General features: G+C 38.3%; 1 protein-coding gene across 2 annotated transcripts in view; it reads right to left on the bottom strand.

The window, feature by feature from the left end:
- galt (galactose-1-phosphate uridylyltransferase) overlaps nucleotides 1–20,354 on the bottom strand; it is an 86,626-nt gene that overhangs the window by 57,003 nt on the left and 9,269 nt on the right. Inside the window, exon 7 of one of the 2 annotated variants that reach the window (XM_083567993.1) lies at nucleotides 3,731–3,853. The exons of the other annotated variant lie outside the window; for it this stretch is intronic. Coding sequence (XP_083424119.1) covers nucleotides 3,731–3,853 — 123 coding nt within the window. The remainder of the gene's footprint in view (nucleotides 1–3,730; nucleotides 3,854–20,354) is intronic. 2 annotated transcript variants of the gene reach the window in all.

Below are 20,354 nucleotides of genomic sequence, written 5' to 3'. Positions count from 1 at the left end.
GTTGGTTAATTATCTGCTCAGTCTTGGCCTCATCAGAACGATATTACAGAACAGCATGATATAATGCACTCAGTCCTCGAAGCTCCGTTACTACTTATTTGAGCCGAGTCAGATCATCGCACAGGCTCTACAAAACACAGTGCTATTGGATAGCTAACTCAAATCTGTTTGGTCAGATGGTGTTGGTTCATTTTCAATTCTTTGCAGAGATAAAAACATTAATTAAGAGTGTATAAGTTTGTTTCTTATAATTGTAAGTTTGTCCCTAATAAGTGAGGAAAGAAACTCCCTGGAATGGTACCAAGAAGAAACCTTGAGAGGAACCAGACTCCAAAGTGATGGTGATTAAATGCAATTGATGGTCCTGAGCCTTTGTAGCAGATTGTTGAAATTAAATACAGTCCAAATCCATCCTCAAAGCTCGCGTGTTTCATAGTTTCATTAGCAATTTTTTAAGCAGCCCATGACGACTAGCATGCCTATTTTAATATATAATATTTTTTTTAATATAATAGCTCACATCGAGAACCTGTATAAAGGACTCTTCACATGGACAGCTTACTGAAAGAAGTCTCCAGTTCGAATGCTTTTTAACAGCTGGCTGAAACTTCCCGAATGGTGACTGGAGGAAGTCAAAAAGTGTGAAAAAGCTGCACAGAGATGCCCACTGTAAAAAAAAAACCTGCGTTTTTCAGACAGAATTGTAAGAGTGAACAAAGCTTTGCATTTCAGCCATAAAGAAAAACCTGACCTACTTAAAGCCAAAAGACCTTTTTAACCTCATTCACAGATAACAGTGATCTTTCTAAACCAGAAAATGTAGGTTAGTTTTTCAAAGACAGTCATATTAATCTGTGGATAACAGTTTTGTATAACAGCATCTAAAGCTGAAGGAGTTCCACCTGTAGCATATGAATATATATGAATGAATTAGTTTTAATATTGTAACGATTCCATGGCATATTAGTTCACACATAAGAAATAAAAAATGAGCTGCATCATTAAAGGCAAACATTTTTAAAAAAGAATTTTGTTGAATAAAAAAAATGGATGGATGGATGGATGGATGGATGGATGGATGGATGGACATATGGCTGGATGAATGGATGGACGGATGGATGGATGGATGGATGGATGGATGGAAGGATGGATGGATGGATGGATGGATGGGTGGATGGACATATGGCTGGATGAATGGATGGATGGATGGATGGATGGATGGATGGATGGATGGACATACAGCTGGATAAATGGATGGATGGATGGATGGATGGATGGATGGATGGATGGATGGATAGATGGATGGATGGACATACAGCTGGATAAATGGATGGATGGATGGATGGATGGATGGATGGATGGATGGATGGATGGATGGATGGATGGATGGACATATGGCTGGATGGCTGGATAAAGGGTGGACGGACATATGGCTGGATAAATGGATGGATGGATGGATGGATAGATGGATGGATGGATTATGGCTGGATAAATGGATGGTTGAATGGATGGAAGGATGGAGGGATGATGGATGGATGGATGGATGGATGGATGGATGGATGGATGGATGGATGGATGGATGGATGGATGGATGGAAAGATAGGTTGACAGACAAATGGCTGGATAAATGGATGGATGGATGGATGGATGGATGGATGGATGGACGGATGGATAGATGGATGGATGGATGGATGGATGGATGGATGGATGGATGGATGGATGGATGAATGTATGGAAAGATAGGTGGACGGACATATGGCTGGATAAATGCATGTATGTATGCATGTATGTATGTATGTATGGATGGATGGATGGATGGATGGATGGATGGATGGATGGATGAATAGATGGATGAATAGATGGATGAATTGATGGATGAATTGATGGACGGATGATTGGTCATAAACATGATAACAGGAACTAGCTTGTGTTCATAACATTAGTTTGCATCCCAAAATTTGTTTCTAAGTGTCGTGGGTCATTAATAGGTGAATGAAGTGTTACTGGTTACAAGGCACTGATGATAACACACACCGGTAAATTCAGACGTGTGGATAAAATGCACACCGGGAAAACTACTACTACCATCGTCTCCTCCTTAACCGCGGAATGTCCCGCTGTTGTGTTCAGGCTGTAATATTCTCATTTTACAAACACCACACAAACCTCTAATTTCACCGTCCTTCCACACACATTATGTAGCGCACACATGCTTCATAATCCGACCTGCCGTTCTGCATCCAGATGAAGTATGTCTAACCCCCTCGCTCTGTACTACTTTTCCAAGCAATTTAACTTAGCCGTGAGAAATTTCTCCACCATTATGCTAATTGCAGGATGTTTTTTGTTAATTCCCATGCTTCAATTCCCACTGTTCCTGCAGCCACTCAGCCCAAACACAAGTGCGTTATGATGATTAAGCTCCAGGTGAGATTATCAAGAGTTTACCAGCTCTGGGACATCACATGCTGAAGCCTCCTGATCCCTTGTAGACCGCTACGAAAAACTGAGTTACGGGGCTGTTCGCTAGTAAACGCTAACAGCAGGGACTTGTTTGGAAAACACTCCAGAAAAACAAGTTACAAAAACGTGCTCTAGAAGGAGTCTCCAGTTTAAATGCTTTGTAATATAAGTTGAAATCTTTACAACTCACAAAAACATGTTAGATATCAAACACTAGCTTTATATATTACACTGCACAGACAAAAAGTATTCTTCCCTAAACTATTTCCACAAACGTGTTCCAGCATGACGACGTGCACAAACTCAGCTCCATGAAGATCTGCTTTCCATGGGTTGAAAGATGTGGTAGATCTCCTGCTCTAGATATCCTGCTCCCATGTGGATAAATGAATCTCACAGAAATCCCAGCAAGCACACTCAGAAATCTAGTGGATCATCTTCCCAGAAGAGTGGAGGATATTATTAGTGTAAATGGGAATTAAATGTGAAAAAAAGAAGGCACAAGTTTTAGTGTATTTAATATTGATGGAACAAAAGTGCACATGTCCAAAGAATAATTTGTTTCAATTCAATAAAACTTTATTTCTATAGCAATTTTTCAAACAATGGACATTTTCTCAAAGCGGCTTAATAGAATGTAAGAATTATGGGTGACTGTGGCAGAGGAAAACTTCCTTAGATGGTATAGGAAAGAAACTTCGAGAGGAACCAGACCCAAAAGAGAACACATTCTCATCTGGGTCATTATAAAATATAAAAAACAATACAAACACCTGGAGGGTAAGAACTACCATGAGCAACAGAGTGTGTAATTATGAGGAATGGGGGAATCCAACACCAATATCTGTTATAACAGGAACTAATTTAGGCGTGTCCCACAATATTAAATGCAACTATTAATAGATAATGCATTATGGCTCTCTTACTGAGTATTTTCCTAAAAGTGAGTCTTAATATTTTCCTCACTCGTTTGCAGTATGTTCCTCTTTATCATAATCCCCGAAACTCAAAACGGTTTAGGATCTGAAGAGCTGATGCAAACTCAAAACCTGTATGTTTTCTGCTAATAACATTCATCAATAAGTGCTGAAAGAAACCACCTGATAACATTAAAAAAGTACGTTTTCCCACAGTTTTACCTTTTTTTATTATATTATATATATTATATTATTATTGCCAAAAGTATTGGGTCACCTGGTCACCTGGACTCTGAGCAGACACGTGATCGGATTACTGTATTAATATTCACGTCTGTGTGATGTGATACCTGTGCCTGGGCCTCCATGCGAGCGTACTGAAGCAGCATGGGCTCTCCGTGCTTTTGTTTATATTCCTTCTGACAGCGTTCAGCCAGCGCGGGTTCATTAGGCAGGAAGTTGCTGGCCCAAACCTGCGGAAAGACAGCGGGAATATCACACCGAGCCACAGCGGCTAGCTTCGCAAAAAGCCAGACATGGCACAAAAAGCACAGACAATAACAAATAATAATACGAATACTGCGTCTTGCTGTCATAAAAATAAACCATTCGCATAAAAGAAACAAAGTTGCTTTTATGTTTGTTCTGAAAGCCCGATTAGGCTTTGTACACACTCTTGAAGACATCACATCCTTCAGTAGAGCTTTAGAATAAAAAAAAAAAAAAAAAGGATTTTGACTCAAGGCCAATTGGGACTAAAAGCCGTTCTTTCGTTTTTATTCCTAGTTTGTGTAAAGAGTAAACTCAATAGGCTGCCAATTTAAATCTCACACACCTCATATAGAGAGACAGAAACATACAAATTCTCTACAGCACTTTTAAAGTAGCATCAGTGACTATTAATAAAGCTTATAGGAAATCAGCTTTACACACGATAATCCAAATACATTATTCAAATAGGGGAAAAAACCGAATTGTGTTTCAACTTTATACATATTTAGAAAGTGACGAATAATTCGTGACCGATATTTTATATGTAGAACGGTTTCTCGTCTCTAAACCGTTTTTCAGCACCGATGCTGCTACGTGAAAATCACGCATCACAACACTACGGAGGCCGAGGCGTGCCCTGAGAGTCACATAGAATACAGATTAACATGGCAGAGGCAGAGCTGTAACTTCCTGCAGACACAACAGAAAAAGGACGTCTGTTTCTTAAGTCAAAAGACACTTGCTCAAGGGCCCAGCAGTGGCAAGCTAAGAGTTGGTGGGATTTGATTTCACAACCTTCTGATCAGATGTCTACCAGAAGTCTACCACTGAGCTTCCACCTCCATGTTTTTATTACCATTCAGCAAATTCTGTACGCCATTTGGAAACGTATACCCTCAAGTGTACGTCTGGTGAAAAGTCAAAGCAGAAGAAATACTTAGTGTTGTGTGGTGTTGTGTTGTGTTGTGTAGTGAGGGGGATTGTATTATGAGTGCAGAGGATTGAGTCCATTCGAGTGCAGTGAGTATTCGGGTCACTGATATCGAAGTCGGTGGTATAATACAAGGTGTCCATGTTTGGAGTTCAGGATATACTCGGGATTAGACACTTAACACCTCCAGCAACAAAATATCTTTCACATAACATAAGTCACGTAAAGTTTTTCTCATTCGATTGGAAGATCATTTCGCCAATTGTTCTGGAAATAAAAGCCCTGTCTAAGTCTTTATAGTCTCCAAGCACAACTACAAAAAAATGTGTGTTCATTGGATGTTAGGAGCAAACATTATTTTTTTTCTAGAGGCTTTGGGAATGGAATAATCTTCCAAAACTGTCTCCAGAGCTTTCCATTAGATAACCACCTCTTCAGCTTAAACTCTAAGGGCTTCTCAGCATTTCCTTGGCAAACCGCGGGCGTCTGCTTTTTTTTATTTTGTGCGATCCAAATCAGTTCCACACACCGCTAATCAGTACCGTGTTTACAGACTTATAGCATGCACTTTCTCGAACGCTTTCTCGCGATTAGCCAATTTTCGTGAGCCTTTAAGTGTTTTCAGAGTGAGGTAGATTAAAGCTGCAACGAGGTGACAAGAACACCAAGATGTCAAGTGCAAAAAAAAAAAAGAAAAACTGAGAGATTACAACTAAAGAGTTTCGAATGAACAAAGAATGCACTTCAGCTGGGGTGTTGCAAATACAAAAAAAAACAAAAAAACATTTCTATTAAACCCCTAAAGCTGAGATATTATTACTTCGTGTTCTATAACTTTAAAGAGAGAAAGAATGAGGAAATAATAAAACAGGGCACGGTGTTACAGGCTCAATAGACTTTAAATGAGAGCAAAGCAAAGCAAAGCGACTGGAGCTGAAAGAAGTGCAATTGCAGGATTCGTGTCAATGCTCATTATTTTTTGACTTATAAATCAAGTCAGAGAAAATACTATTCCCAGAATACGCAGTAGTCTCAGCCTGCACTCTGTTTTTGAGAGATTGGAAGTTTAAATCCTGGAGATGTTTGACTAGGAAAACAACCGGGAATATAATCTGCAGAGGGTGGGAAGGTCTCTCAGCTGTCAATTAATGAATCAACCTAAAGATTCAGTATTTAAGAGCTGATATCATGAAGGGTCGTGGGACTGACCCACCATATTGTCTGCATAAAATGTGTTTATGTTACGTTTATAAATTTAATACAAAAAGTGTAATTTGTCAAAGATAACATGGATGTGAGAAACATTGACAAGAGCCAAAAAAGTGATGCTTAGATTTTGGAGCATCTTCAAAACAACAGATTGTGGCATGTTCTGGATATGCAGTGGTTAGTTACTACCAAAAAAAGCACAAGGAAAAGCGACCGGTGAACTAGTGACTGAATCAGAGGCACCCAAGGTTCACAGATGCACATGGGGAAGAACTGAAGAACAGTTTTTCTCAACCGATCAGACAGAAAAGCTAATGTGGAGCAAATTGCAGAAAAGGTTGATGCAGTATTTGATAAGAGAGAGCTGTGTAGCTGCAAAAGAGTCAGTGTTCTAATGCGGACTCCTGCACACCACAAAATGCACTGACAACAGGCACATGGCAGTAATGGAAGAAGGTGCCTGGTCTGGTCAAACACATCTGCTTTTACATCATGTGTCACTTCCCTGGAGAAGGTATGGCTCCAGGATGCACGATGAAAAGAGGGCAAGCAGGTGGGCGGTGGTGGGATGCTCTGGGCAATGTTCTGCTGGGAAACATTGGGACCTGCCATTCATGTGGATGTTATTTTGACGAGAGCGAATCTTCTTTCAGAAGAGAAAAGGAGGTGCTCCTTGCCACACCTCGAAAATAGTCCAGGAATGGTTTGAGGAACATCACAAAGAGTTCAAGGTGTTCCCTTGGCAACGAAATTCACCAAATCTCAATTTGATCAAGCTTCTGTAGGACGTGCTGGACAAACAACTTTATTAGGACATTAAGACTTAAGGATCTGCTAATGTTTTGATAACACAACAAACCTTGAGAAGTCTTGTGGATTCCATGTTTTGATGGGTCTGACTTGTTCAGACAAACAGAGACGAACTCATGTCCTTTACAAACAACTAGAGATTTAATGACACACCGACTATGAGGAAAATATCCCACCAGAAATGTAGATTTCTTGCATATAATGTTCCTCAAGCTTTTTATCTATTCCACAACCAAATAACAAGCAGGAAAATGAATATTCAGTAGAAGGAAAAGTCAGTAAAAAAGAAAGCCGGAGCTGAATATAAACCTCTTCAGCCTGAAACTCTATCCTGCCTGCTACACAAATAACGCTGTGACACCTAAAGAACAGAGAATCTCAGCCTGGTGGCTCTGTTGAACCTGCAATATGTTCATCGGGTGTGGAAACTGGATCATTATATTAACGCAGACAAGAAAACAAAGAGAAAAATCAACTGAATCTACAAGAGAAACAAAAGCACAAAGATGCAGAGAGTGAGAGAGAGAACGTAACTCTTATTTAAAATAAATAATGAAGGTTCATTAAATCAATAACGCGACTCACGGGAATAAAAATAAAACACAGGAGCTACACGGATGGGATTTTCCTAGGGAGCAGAAAGTGATATTTTTTGTCTTGTTGCTGAAACTGAAGCATTTCAGAGACTCTGTGTCACATCTAAGATGTTGTTGCTGCTTTCTGTTCTTTCTCAATGCAGAAAAATCTGTTCCCTGTGTGTGCGTGTGCGTGCGTGTGTGTGTGTGTGTGTGTGTGTGTATATATATATATATATATATATATATATATATATATATATATATATATATATATATATATATACATTAGGGCTGTCAATCAATAAATAAAATATTTAATAACGATTAACCGCATGATTTTCATGAGATAACACACGATTAACTACATTTCAATTGCATTTGTATCTGTTCTAAATGTACCCTCAATTTATACTTTAAGTTTTTTTATAACAAATATTGATGCTTAAACACAAAATATTTGTGTAAATGTTTTAAAGTAATGATGGTGTTTTAAATAAAGTAAATCATCAGGACACCAAACTGGACTTTTGCTATGTTTCCACACGGACGGTTTTAATTGCCGGATTCTTGGTGCTTGGTGTTTAGTAATTAAAAATAATTTTTTGCTGGAGTTTATTTTTTTATATCTGAAGGACATTGTGAATAAAAAAAAAATTAATTTCGCCCCTTTTATATATATTTTTTTTTTATTTTATTTTATTTTATTTATTTTTTTTGCACATTGTCTGGGCTAAAGTATTGCGACACCTGGCTTTTCCAGCCAGATGTGCTTTTTTTGGGGCAAAGAAAACACATTCCCTTCACTTAAACTCTGAGACCCAAACCTGTTCTAGCATGACAATGCCCCTGTGCACAAAGCCAAAGATCTATAAAGATCTTTTGTGGACACCTGACCATAAGTTTGGTATGTGCTTCTTTTTGAACATCCCATTCCACTTGTAGTCTTCATTTGCTCTAATAACCTCCACACTTCTGAGATTTGAGTAACCGTTTACATTTATCCCAAAGATGTTCAATAGGGTTGAGGTCAATGCAGGAGATCTTCCGCTTCAAACCATGTGAAGCAGATGTTCATGGAGCTGGATTTGTGCACAGGAGCATCGCCATGCTGGTAATTGTGTGCCTCCTTTGTGCCAACAGTTTGAAGAAGATCCACATATGGTAATATAATACCTTGACAAGAGCACTTTGGCACGTTTCATTTTTTCCAGAATGATGTGACTGAAATGAGCCACTGAGTTCCATATGACCTGCATAACACGTAACACGTGCATATTTTCCAAAGCTGTTTCCAATGCACCTGCTATGTTCCGCCATTTGGGAATCTAATAGGACATTAAGTTTAAACCCTAATAAAATGTAATTGTACTTGATTGTATTGGACGAACTTTACAGACTTTCACAAAGCCTGCCCAGTTTCCAGAAACACTAGATTCGGTGTGCAGAACGCTTGTAAACATTGCTGTTTAATCGCTTTTCTTTTCGTCTGCTAAAATGAGCTAACACTTCCAAGTCGTCTATTACAGCTAAAACGAGCTGTCGGCTGTGGGATCTATTCCTTAGGATTAAAGCACCACATTAAACCCCCCATCTGTTTTCCTGAAAAATCGGAACAATTACAACATATTAAAGACAAATAAACTCGAGAGAACAACCGCTATTTAGTAAGCAAAGTCCCTTTTTTTTACCACGACAGTCATGCTAGATTAATAATATTGGTTTTTAGACCAACACTATGGCTGACGCTTGATATAGGCTTTAGCTATGAATGAACTACATTATAACGCCTTTGTAATACACACTCATGAGGTTTATACATATTTTTGTTTACTATAAAAATTTTTGATATGTTTATCTAAATGAACTCCGCATGTTGGAGAAACACTTACCTGAACAGGTAGCTATTGATATTGAATGATATTATAACGTCTACACCATTTCATTATTAAACACACAGAAAGGAAAGGAGAAGTTAACATTCTGTAATGTTACATTTACAAAATAAATACGAGGATTTAAAGAATTAACTTTTTGTTGCTATCATTTCATATTTTCGGATCTATCATTCAAATTTGAATCGCAATCAGTTCAATATTTCTCTTAGTATTTTTCACTGAATTATGAAAACAAAACACTGTTCTTTTGTAACAGTGAGAGGTGACGCTTGTCTTTTCGAGTTTCTGATAAAGGGAAGTCTTCCAAAACAAAGAATTCAGCAACTTCTTTTACAGTCTTCTCTGTAAAATGTCAAGTCATGTTGTCTGCCTTACGAATACAGAAAGCAAAGGAGGATAAAGAACTTCGGTATTAAATTATATTCATACAGAACTATTTAATGAGCTCCTACAAGACTTATATATAAATAGCTGTTTAAGTGAATTGTGTTTATGTGTATGTTTCTAGCGTAACTGCTTATACACAATCTGTATGTAGCGTATGTTACATGTTACGTGACTAAGAATGCTGTAACAACAATTATAATAAGTCATTAATAATGAATATAAATAATATTCATGTGGATAATAATATACCCATTGATCTGGTGAAATTTATTTCTAGAAGAGTTTCAGTGCTTCAGGTTTTAATAATAAGCCGGTGTGAAGTCAATAGTTTATCGATGTGTAAATGTTACTATAAACCATGTAATTGTGCAGGGTGATGATCATTTATTACTAAATTAGGAGCTGTGATGGTAAGAAATCTCCAGATTATTCTAAAGATTATTAATCATCACAAAACCTTTTAGCACTTTTTTTATAATTAATAATAACAATGTCTATAATGCTTTATAGGGAACAAGCTTTACTACATAATAATAAGAATAAGAATAATAAATAGAAAAAAAAACAATATAGCCAAACGTAATCATTATTGAGGATTGCAGAAAAGTTTACACTAAACTTCCTCAGTTAATTGTTTCGTTTTCAGCCTGACCGCGATCAGACCACCCACCAGCAGCAGTGGTGCGAAAAAGCAAGAGTTCTATACCGAGTGAATATTCCTGGTTGGTCTGATTACAAGGCCGTTGCCCAATCTAAGCTAATGAGCTGCTTCTACATAAAATGATGCAACTGAAAAACACTCCTCACTAATGACTGAACTTCTAATGAGAACAGGCAGGTCACTCCTCGAAAGCATCTCATTCAGAGCGGCAGTCTTTCAATAGGATTTCTTTTCCCCAATTCTGACTTTAATCACCATCCCTCAGAAACTTGTAGGTTCCAATTACAGTAAAAACCGCTCATCTCCCAGCTTCTATACCTTCATGTGAAATCGTATTTGACTTCCCCGGCCGTCTAGACGTCACGGCAAAAGCCGCTCCCTGAATTCCGACATGGCCGTGCCTGACGTTCTCTTTGATAGCATGAGATGCGAGATCGGAATTACAAACGACCCAAAGGGGACGAAACAAATCCTCTTAACATTCCATCAGCAAGTTTTTTTTCTGGATCGAGTATCACTCGGGCGAGACGCAAAGAAAGGCAATTTTTGTCCACAGTTACAAAGCCTTCAAAACACCAGCAGCTAAAAATAAGCGGGAAATTCATCGAATTCGGAATGGTGAAATCAAGCAGGGCTGATCGATTTGTTAAACTTTATACACCAATAATAATTAAACAACACTCAAGGTAAAAAGGCTAAACTAAACTACTAAACCTTCTCATTTCCATCGAGCAATGAGTCCCGTTCTCTTGAAAAAGAAAAACATCTGGAACTGTGTAGCACTTTGTTTGTCCGTGTTTGTTCTGTGATTTGAGGCGGTGCGCCAAAACGTCGGAGCTCTCAAGGATTCCTCGAAATGACGGATTATGAAAAAGGAAAAACGACTCATTACGACTAGGTCACGTCTCAAATCGCATGTTTTTTTGTTTTTTTTTTTTTTTTTTTTGGGGGGGGGGGGGGGGGTTGATATATTATGGCCCGACTCAGCAGTGGTCGATGAATACATTAAAAGCAGATGAACTTCAGAAGCATGACCCTGGTTGGAGACCGAGTTGTTCCAGAATGTGAATCCCAGTTGGACAGATTAAAATTACATACAGTGCATCCGGAAAGTATTCAGACCCTCTTTACTTTTTCCTTTTCTCTTTTCTCAATGTTTTTATGTTGCAGCCTGATACTACAATCGTTCACATTGTTGTCATGTATTGTTTTTCTCGTTAAACTACACTTAGTAACCCATAATGACAGTGACATTTTGTATAGAAAGTATTCAGACCCTTTAGTTGAAATAGTTGATGGGAAGATCGGATCATTTCTTCGAAATGAACGAATCTTTTTTTGAGTCATTTAGTACATTTTGTTCCTTTGATCGGAAATAATATTAAAATGTACATTTTCAATAAGCAGATTCAGTCGAGAGGGTAAAAGAATCTATTCTGTTTCCTGAACATAACCTGTGGAGATTTTGTGATGCTTCGCTCATGCAGAAGAAAATCAACAAATCACTCTTTAACTATTTGAGATGACTCGTTCTTCTGAGTCAAATTAAAGACTCGTTTAAAATTAACAATATTTTGAAGCACCTTTGGCAACAAATACATCCTCAAGTCTTTTTGAGGGTGACACAACAAGCTTTGCACACCTGGATTAAAACATTTTCTGCCATTCCTCAGGGCAAATCATCTCAAGCTGGAGCAGGTTGGATAGATAGCGTTGGTGGACAGCCACTTTGCAGTATCTCCAGAGATGTTCAATAGGGTTGAGGTCAGGACTTTGGCCGGGCCACTCTATAACCATTCTCTTAAGAAGTCATCACTAAGCCCCTCTTGTGTTGTCAAATCAAGATGAACAATCGGCCCAGACTGAAGTCCTGAGTGCTGTGGAACAGGTTTTTATTGAGCAGATCTCTGTACTTTGCTAAATTCAGCTTTCCCACAACATCGACCAAATCCCTGCTAAAACCACGTTCCCAAGCATGATGCTGGTACCACCATGATTGACTTTTGGGATGGTTTTGTGCAGGTGATGAGCGGTGCCTGGTTTCCCGCAAAGATAATGCTTAGAATTGAGGTCAAACAGTTCTTTTATTCAACAGACTGCAGAATCTTCTTCAGGTGCCTGTTGGGAAACTCCAAGCGGACTTCCATGGAATCTCAAGGAGAGGCTTCGATCTAGCATCTCTGCCATGAATACTTTCTAAATGCACTGTATGAAACTGTGGGTTTGAAAATTAGAAGAGCTCCTATAGCGAATTAAATGCTGGTGTTATGTATAGGAGAGCGTCTGAGATTGAGAAGAGGTGAAGGATCATCCTGGGTTCGGATGAGGTGATGGCATGCTAAAAGAGGCACCGCAGTGCCGTTGTTCTCTTTCAGAAAAGCGTACGCGTGAAGTGCTTTTAATTACGGCAGCCGTCGACGGCGAGACTTCCTGTGAGGTGAGCAGAGTGCACAGACGAAAGCGTTTAAAAGGGCCGTGGGCCGCATTAATGCATTAAACATTAGGTCTCTGTACAAAAGGAAATAAAGAGGAGGAAAGAATAGCCATGCCCTGGCCATTTGCCTGAGGACTGAATGAATGTGGAAATGAATTAATAGACAGTCTTTTTGTCACAACAACTTCAAACTCCAATCTCTGCTATCTGAGTCTATATTTTAAAGCTAATCTCTGCCGGGCAGAAGAAGGCTGGCTGCGAGAGATTGAGCGGTAGGACGAGGAGCCGGTGCCATGGTCGGCTTTTCAGTATTCCAGCCACTGATTTGAATGTCAGCAGTGATAAAGAAGGCTCCCGGGCTGGGGATTGAGGAGAAAAGAGAGGGAACTAATCAAAGACTCTTCCCTCACTCGCCTCAAAGCCCTGGAGACCATGTCAGATTTTAAACCTGCATTGTGGCCCATAAGACACCAGTCCACCATACTCTCTCCTTTTTTCATGAAGAAAAAAAAAAAGAAGACGAATGAAAGGAACTCGGTCTCACCAGCCATTAAAAAGAAGATTGCATTAATGTAAAAAAAAAAAAAAAAAAAAAAGAGAGAGAAAAGGAATTTTTATTTATAGCAATAATAAGAAGAATTTATTTAGTTATTTTAATACGAAGTTTTTGGCTAGTAAAAAAAAAACTTTAATTAATGTAAAGAAAATTGATTTATTTAGATAAACTCATAAAAAAAGAGGAAGAAAAGAATTAGATTAGTTTTTTGTAATAAAAGATTTTTTTGCTATTAAAAAAATACTAATTAACATAAAAAAAGGTTTGATTTAAATAAATAAATAAAAAAGAAGAAAAGATTTTATTCGTGTAAAAATAGTTTTTTTGCTAGTAATGGAAACTCAAATTAATATAAAAAAAAATGTTTGGTTAAAAAAAAAAGGAAAAAATTATTAAAATTTTTTAATTATTTAATTATTTGAAATTTTTTTTTTTTTTTTTTTGCTATAAAATACATATTTTTTATTAAATAAATAATAAGGAGAAGAAAAGGACCAACAAATATTTTTCTCCCATTTTTTTATTTCCTTTGAATCTTTTTTAGGTTTTATAGATAATATAGTTTTTTCCTGCTGATGGAGAGCCCAGATGATTGACTTTATTATTTTTTTTACTCCCTCGTGCCGTTTTCTTTACCTCCCGCCTGCTTCAGCTCTCGCTACATGCTGCAAATTGACTTTCCATCTCGAATGCTATCAGCTGAAGTTTGCAGACTGAATGTCAATCACACGTCGCTGCTTTCGAACGCTCGCCTAAAATTACATGCTGATACACAAACTCATACATTTCTGCCAGTGATACAAGAGGAACATAATTAGCAATACCTGTGATAAATCTGGGGTTACATCAGACAGGAAGTGAGACTGACCTTGCCGAATACAGGGGCATTCTGAGCGTGGAGGTAGTGTAGGGTTTATATTCGAATAATATGATATCCAATCTCTCTCTCTCTCTCTCTCTCTCTCTCTCTCTCTCTCTCTCTCTCTCTCTCTCTCTTTCTCTCTCTCTCTGTGTGTTTAGTTCAGATCTGACAGCTGTAGACTAAACTTTCGCCATAATCATCTGCTGCATTTTCATTAGCAATAAATCTGGTGACATTTATGTTTGTTGACTGCAATTTCCTTCTGAATGTGGTGGTGCTGAAAGGGTTAAAATAATACATTCAAATAGATTGTAAGGTATCTGTCTATCCATCCATCCATCCATCCATCCATCCATCTAAATGTTTGTGGAAACCGGACCACCTGACATTGTGATTATCATTGATTCCAAAGTATTGGAACACCTGACACATGGTTCTTCTCCAAACTGTTTTCACAAACTTGCAGGCAGACACAAATGTATCAGACGCCTTTTGATGCAGTACCATAAAAACCCGAACCTGTTCCAGCATAACAATGCACAAAGCCAGTTTTATGAAGATCTGCTTTCCATGGGTTGGAGTGGAAGATCTCCTACTTTAGAGCTCCAACCCTATTGAACATCTTTTGGGATGAATGTGAAACCTGACTGAACCCCAGGAACCTCCTCGATTCATCTCAGCTACATCAGTACCTGATGTACTATGATACTAACTGTCAGATTGAGCAAAAATCTCCACAAAATCTAGCGGAACATCTTCCTGGAAGAGTGAAGGTTATTAAATGATTAAATGAATTTTAAAAAAATCTTATGCTTGTCCACATACTTTCATCCATGTAGTGTTTATTTAATGTGTATCAGTCGAGTCTTTACTTCATATGAGACTGTCGTGTTATTATTCTGAGAATAAAGACTATGCGCATCATCATTACCAGAACGTTCATTTTCTCCGGATTTAAGTTAAAACAGACATCCGCTGCCTTCACACTTCCACACCAAACATTCACGGAAAAAAACATCCAGAGTCTGAAAACAGAGGGTTACGAAGTTTCCACTTGGGCTGAAGCAGACGAAATCTACGTTTCAACGGATTTTTTTTGTTGACTGGCGTTTTTGACTTGCATGTCTGAGTCTCTCTCTCTCTCTCTCTCTCTCTCTCTCTCTCTCTCTCTCTCTCTCTCTCTCTCTCGCCTAGAGGAAATGAAGCTCTTCTCTCAGCTCTCCATGGAGTCTATATTGCCTGGATAGCACTTCAAAAGCATATTGCTTCTCCACACCAAAGATCTGCACATGGACATTTTGGAATTAAGCCTAATGCATTTTTAAGTGATTTCAGCAGAGTTTTTTTTTTCCTTCCAGCTTCTTTTATCTTTCCGCAGAGTTCATTTCATAGCGAGCAAAAAGTCATTTCCAGTCTGAAGCTTTACAACAATGAAACAGTCACATTATGAATAAATGCGGAGTTAAAGGTGTAGAAAGTCCAAAACAGAAGAGAGCATTTTATTCATTTATCATCTTTAACAATCTGGTCTTTCTGACTCACATCTGGATCCTTCTTCTACTGACAGCTGTCAACTCCACTATCCTGTGCCTGTGCTGCTCCTTTTTCAAACAAGAAAGAAAGAAAGAAAGAAAGAAAGAAAGAAAGAAAGAAAGAAAGAAAGAAAGAAAGAAAGAAAGAAAGAAAGAAAAAAAGAAAGAAAGAAAGAAAGAAAGGTAACGGGGTAAGGAAGAAAGGATGGAAATAAAAATGGGGAAAAATACAAAGAAAGTGAAAACAAAGAAATAAAAAAATAAAAAAAGATAAACATGGAGTTGAGGAGTGAGAATGATGATTTGACCCAAAACACACACATTATATATTTATAAATTATAAATATATATATATATATACACACCCAATTTATATCTTTGGAAATTAAAACAACAATAATAATAAACTCTAAATGCTTTAGCTGAATTACTGCATCTTTAACAGTTAGAAGTAAAAGTGCTGACATTGCGGTATATGAGACATATATATATATATATATATATATATATATATATAATCGCACTGCTACATCTACACTGAAACTGAAGCCCAGTAACTCTGACAACAGTTTCATGCGTCTCAAATCATTTACTGATGCAAAGTAGAGGAACGGCGTCGTCTTTCTCCTTCCTGCTCACGTTTTTATAGAAAACGAAGTCACTTAGTTGCTTCTATTAATTACTGCCGCCTCGAGAAACAGTTTTATTCCACACGCCTGACAAAAATTCTAATAAACACACTTTCGCTTGCTGTTGCTGCTACACACTGAGCGGAGAGGAGAAAAGAATGCATGCAACCGACAAAAAAACCTAGAAAAATATTAAAATATGATATTTTCATAAAAATGCATAATGATATTTAGTTGGACTGATAGTGAGACAATAGAAAAATCTAATTATATGTGAAAAAATTTAATAAATTTAAATAAATGACAGCAATTAGATTCTATAAGTAATCAATATTAGACATACACTATTTCGCCAAAAGTTGGTGGACACCTGAACACAAGATTGGTATGTGCTTATTTTTTAAACATCTCATTCCACATCTAGTTATAAAAACCTCCACTTTCCTGGGAAGATGTTTCACTAGATTTTGTAGAGATTTATTCAGCAATAAGGGTGTTAGTAACGGGGATCCATAGTTTTGAGCTCTATAGCAGGAGATCTTTCACTCCGTCCCATGGACAGCATACAGTATCTTCATAGAGCTGGGTTTGTGCACAGGAGTATTGTCATGCTGGAACAGGTGTTGGGTCTCCTAGTTCAGGTGAAGGGCAAATTTCTTGCTTCTGCATCCAAAGACGTCCGATACAATTGTGTGCCTCAAACTTTGTGGTAGAAAAACCACATATCGGTGGAAAAGTCAGGTGTCCCAATACTTTGTCTATATAGTGTATAAAAAATACTATGTTTCAGACAGACAGACAGACAGACAGACAGACAGACAGACAGACAGACAGATAGATAGATAGATAGATAGATAGATAGATAGATGTGTACATAGTTCAGTGTACATATATTAATGCGAGCTCAGAACCAGACTGACTTTTGTACTAATTAAATGTTTGGCTGGAGAAAGCAGGCTGTCAGAAAAGCTCCCAGAATGCTGATTCGTGACTGCAGCTTAGAGGTTGACGTGTGCTTCATAACGTGGTGCTGAATCAGTGATTCTGTCCATACGGCATGAAAGCCTTGCAGGTTAAACCATACAGTTAGTTCAGTTAAGCAGCTTAGAAGCCGTACAACGTGCATCCTAACACATCCATTACAACCCTGACGAGGAGACAGATGTTCCTCCGGGATGACTTGTGTGACCAGGGACAACATACACACTCTCTCACACACACACACACACACACACACACACACACACAGAAGTGAAGGTATGCTTATAGAAGATATGGCGAGTGAAAAAAAGCAGGAAGGCACTGTCAAAGTGCACACACACCCTGATGTAAGCCTGTTCTCTCTCCATTTCTCTGCCTTTTCCCGCCTGTCTGGTGTCTTCTCGCTTTATTCCTCACTCGCCTCCACAGCCTCGGTCTGGTCTTCGCACTCTCTTTCTGTCAGACGCTTTCTCCTTCGGGAAAAAAAACCCATCACAGTTGCCTTATCAAACCGTCACTGAAGCCCTGGCAGGGCACACGGCAGCGACGTCAGCAACCTTCACTGATGCACAGAAAGACGACGTACACCCGACTTTCTATCTCTGCATACAGGGAGCAAGCACACACACACACTCACACACACACTCAATCTCATAGACACACGCCGAATTATTTGCCAACTATATTTAGCTCAGGTCGAAGATAAGAGCTGCAGAAGCCAGCAGTAGAAGGCTGTCAGGCTTCGGTTGAGTTTGATGCAATCTGGACTCTGATGCCTAGATGCGATGCCAGGCAGACTGGGAGGCAGCTATGTGTAGGATGGCAGGGTCAATTCATTGAGAGATCATGATGTATAGATAAGCCGTTGCCAGGGAAACTGCTTCTCAAATAAACATCATGATAAGAAGACCGTTGGAACTCAGGAGGAAGGAATGCTGGATGGAATGTACAGTGGTCATGAAATATTCAGCCGTCAATCTTTATTCTAAAGCAAACCTAATTAGATCGTTTCGTGTATCAGATATAAGAAAAAGGAAGCAAATGGTTGTGTAGTATAGGCTTCGTCAATCGGCTGTGAGATTTCAGCTGCATCTTCAGTTAAAAATGTCTTCCAGATGATCACATGCATTTACATAAATTAACAATTTACACAGAAGAATTTAAACATATGAATTTTATAGATTTGCCATGTCTCTGGTCAAACTGTTTATTTATTAATAAATAAACGTCAGAGACACAATGTCTATAAATGGCTGAATAGAAAAGGATTTTTTTTTTTTTACTTATTTATAGCAATAAACCATCTTCAGGGGTAAAGTAAAGAAAATTGACCTGCAATTTTTCACATTTTACAGCACAAGTGTAAGATTAACTATCCAGGTGTCGTCATGTCACATTAAGTAAATTCTCAGTATAATAAATATTAATAACAGCTTTGAATACATAGTACCTTTCACATGGTTCCTCCTTTACATTTCCGTGCATTCATTTTCTGAAACGTACGAGGTATTAAAAAGTTTGGAGCCTAGTTTTGTGGCACACCAGCAGATGGCAGCACGAGGCTGCACGCACAGTCACAAGAAGCACCGAAGTTCATAAGTCAGTGTGTCAAAAGACATCGTCCTGTGTACATCAGGAGCTGTGCAACTAATTCGGCGCGAATCGTAGAAGGTGCTTGATACGCTTCGAATAGAAGACTTCCAGGACACATTCCAGAAGAATGCTGCGAGCACTGTGGGGACTATTTTGAAGATGATAGTGTGGAAACGTAGATAAATAAAGTTTACAAATTCTTGTAAACAGAGCTCGTTTAAAAACCTTTTGATATCACCTCATACAATCTGACCTGCTATCGCTGAAAAAGTGTTACGAAAAAAAAACGAAGAAAGAAGCTTCACTGTTGGCAATTCTGTGGTTAAGTTGTAGCAAAAGAATGATTAAGGTTGAGAAATATCACCATCTCAGTATTTTTCACTGATGCTATGCCAACAGGTGAACAGTATAAGATGATATATGATGCCGTTACAAGATGCAGAAAAACTAGTTTATACTTTGTTTATATCTTGCTTGAACTATTGTACTACATCACTGTCTGGATGTTCAAGATCCAGTTTTAGCCCAGAATGCAGAAGGAAAGTCCTTAACAAAATTTGTAGATATAACCAAATCATCCGTGTTATTCACAATATACTGGCTCCCAGTCAAATCTCATCCTGATAAACAATAACAATAAAATAATAATAATAATAATAATAATAATAATAATAATAATATACTAATAAATAAGTATAAAGCACTGAACAGTCTAATCGAACGTTTGATCTATTATGATCTACTTTGATTAAAGGGTGCAGGCTGTTTGTTGGTACCTTGAACAAAAAAGACTACAGCAGGGGGCAGAGTTTCCCCTCACAAAACCCCACAGCTATGCTACAGCATTTCAATTAATGTTCAAGAGTCAGACACAGTCTGGTCTAAAAACATATTTGTTTAGTCAAGCATTTTGTGGAGGTTTTTTTTCTTAGCGTTTTGTTGATCTGGGATGTTTGGACGCCATACACACACACACACACACACACACACACACACACACACACACACACACACACGCCACACCCCTACCTCATACGATGTGGTGGATTGTTTTATATCCGAGCTCCCTCACGTCTGTGTTACCTTCTGGCTCTCTTTTAGTCATGCTGTCATAGCTAATCTTGTCGGAGTCTTTAATCTCCTCTCTTCTCAATTCTCTCTTTTTTAACCTCCAAATGCTCCTGAGGTACCAGTGCTTCTTGGACCTGCCTGACTCATCCTCATGCCCTACCTCTGGATGGAGTTTTATTCAACTGGAGGCTGAGGATGTTTGCCACGTGCACAGCCTAAAGATCCATGAGGTTACTGAAGTAACTATGTAAATGGATTTGGACTGTAATTCACATAAACAGTCTTATACAATGACCATGAACAGTTTTATACTCGAATCTCCAGAAGTGAACAGTTGATAACCTCAACAATGA

The sequence above is a fragment of the Silurus aristotelis genome (assembly GCF_946808225.1).
Source record: "Silurus aristotelis genome assembly, chromosome: 18".
Taxonomy (NCBI): Eukaryota; Metazoa; Chordata; class Actinopteri; order Siluriformes; family Siluridae; genus Silurus; species Silurus aristotelis.
The sequence above is the reverse complement of the archived record's forward strand: the minus strand, read 5'-3'. Positions and strand labels throughout refer to the sequence as shown.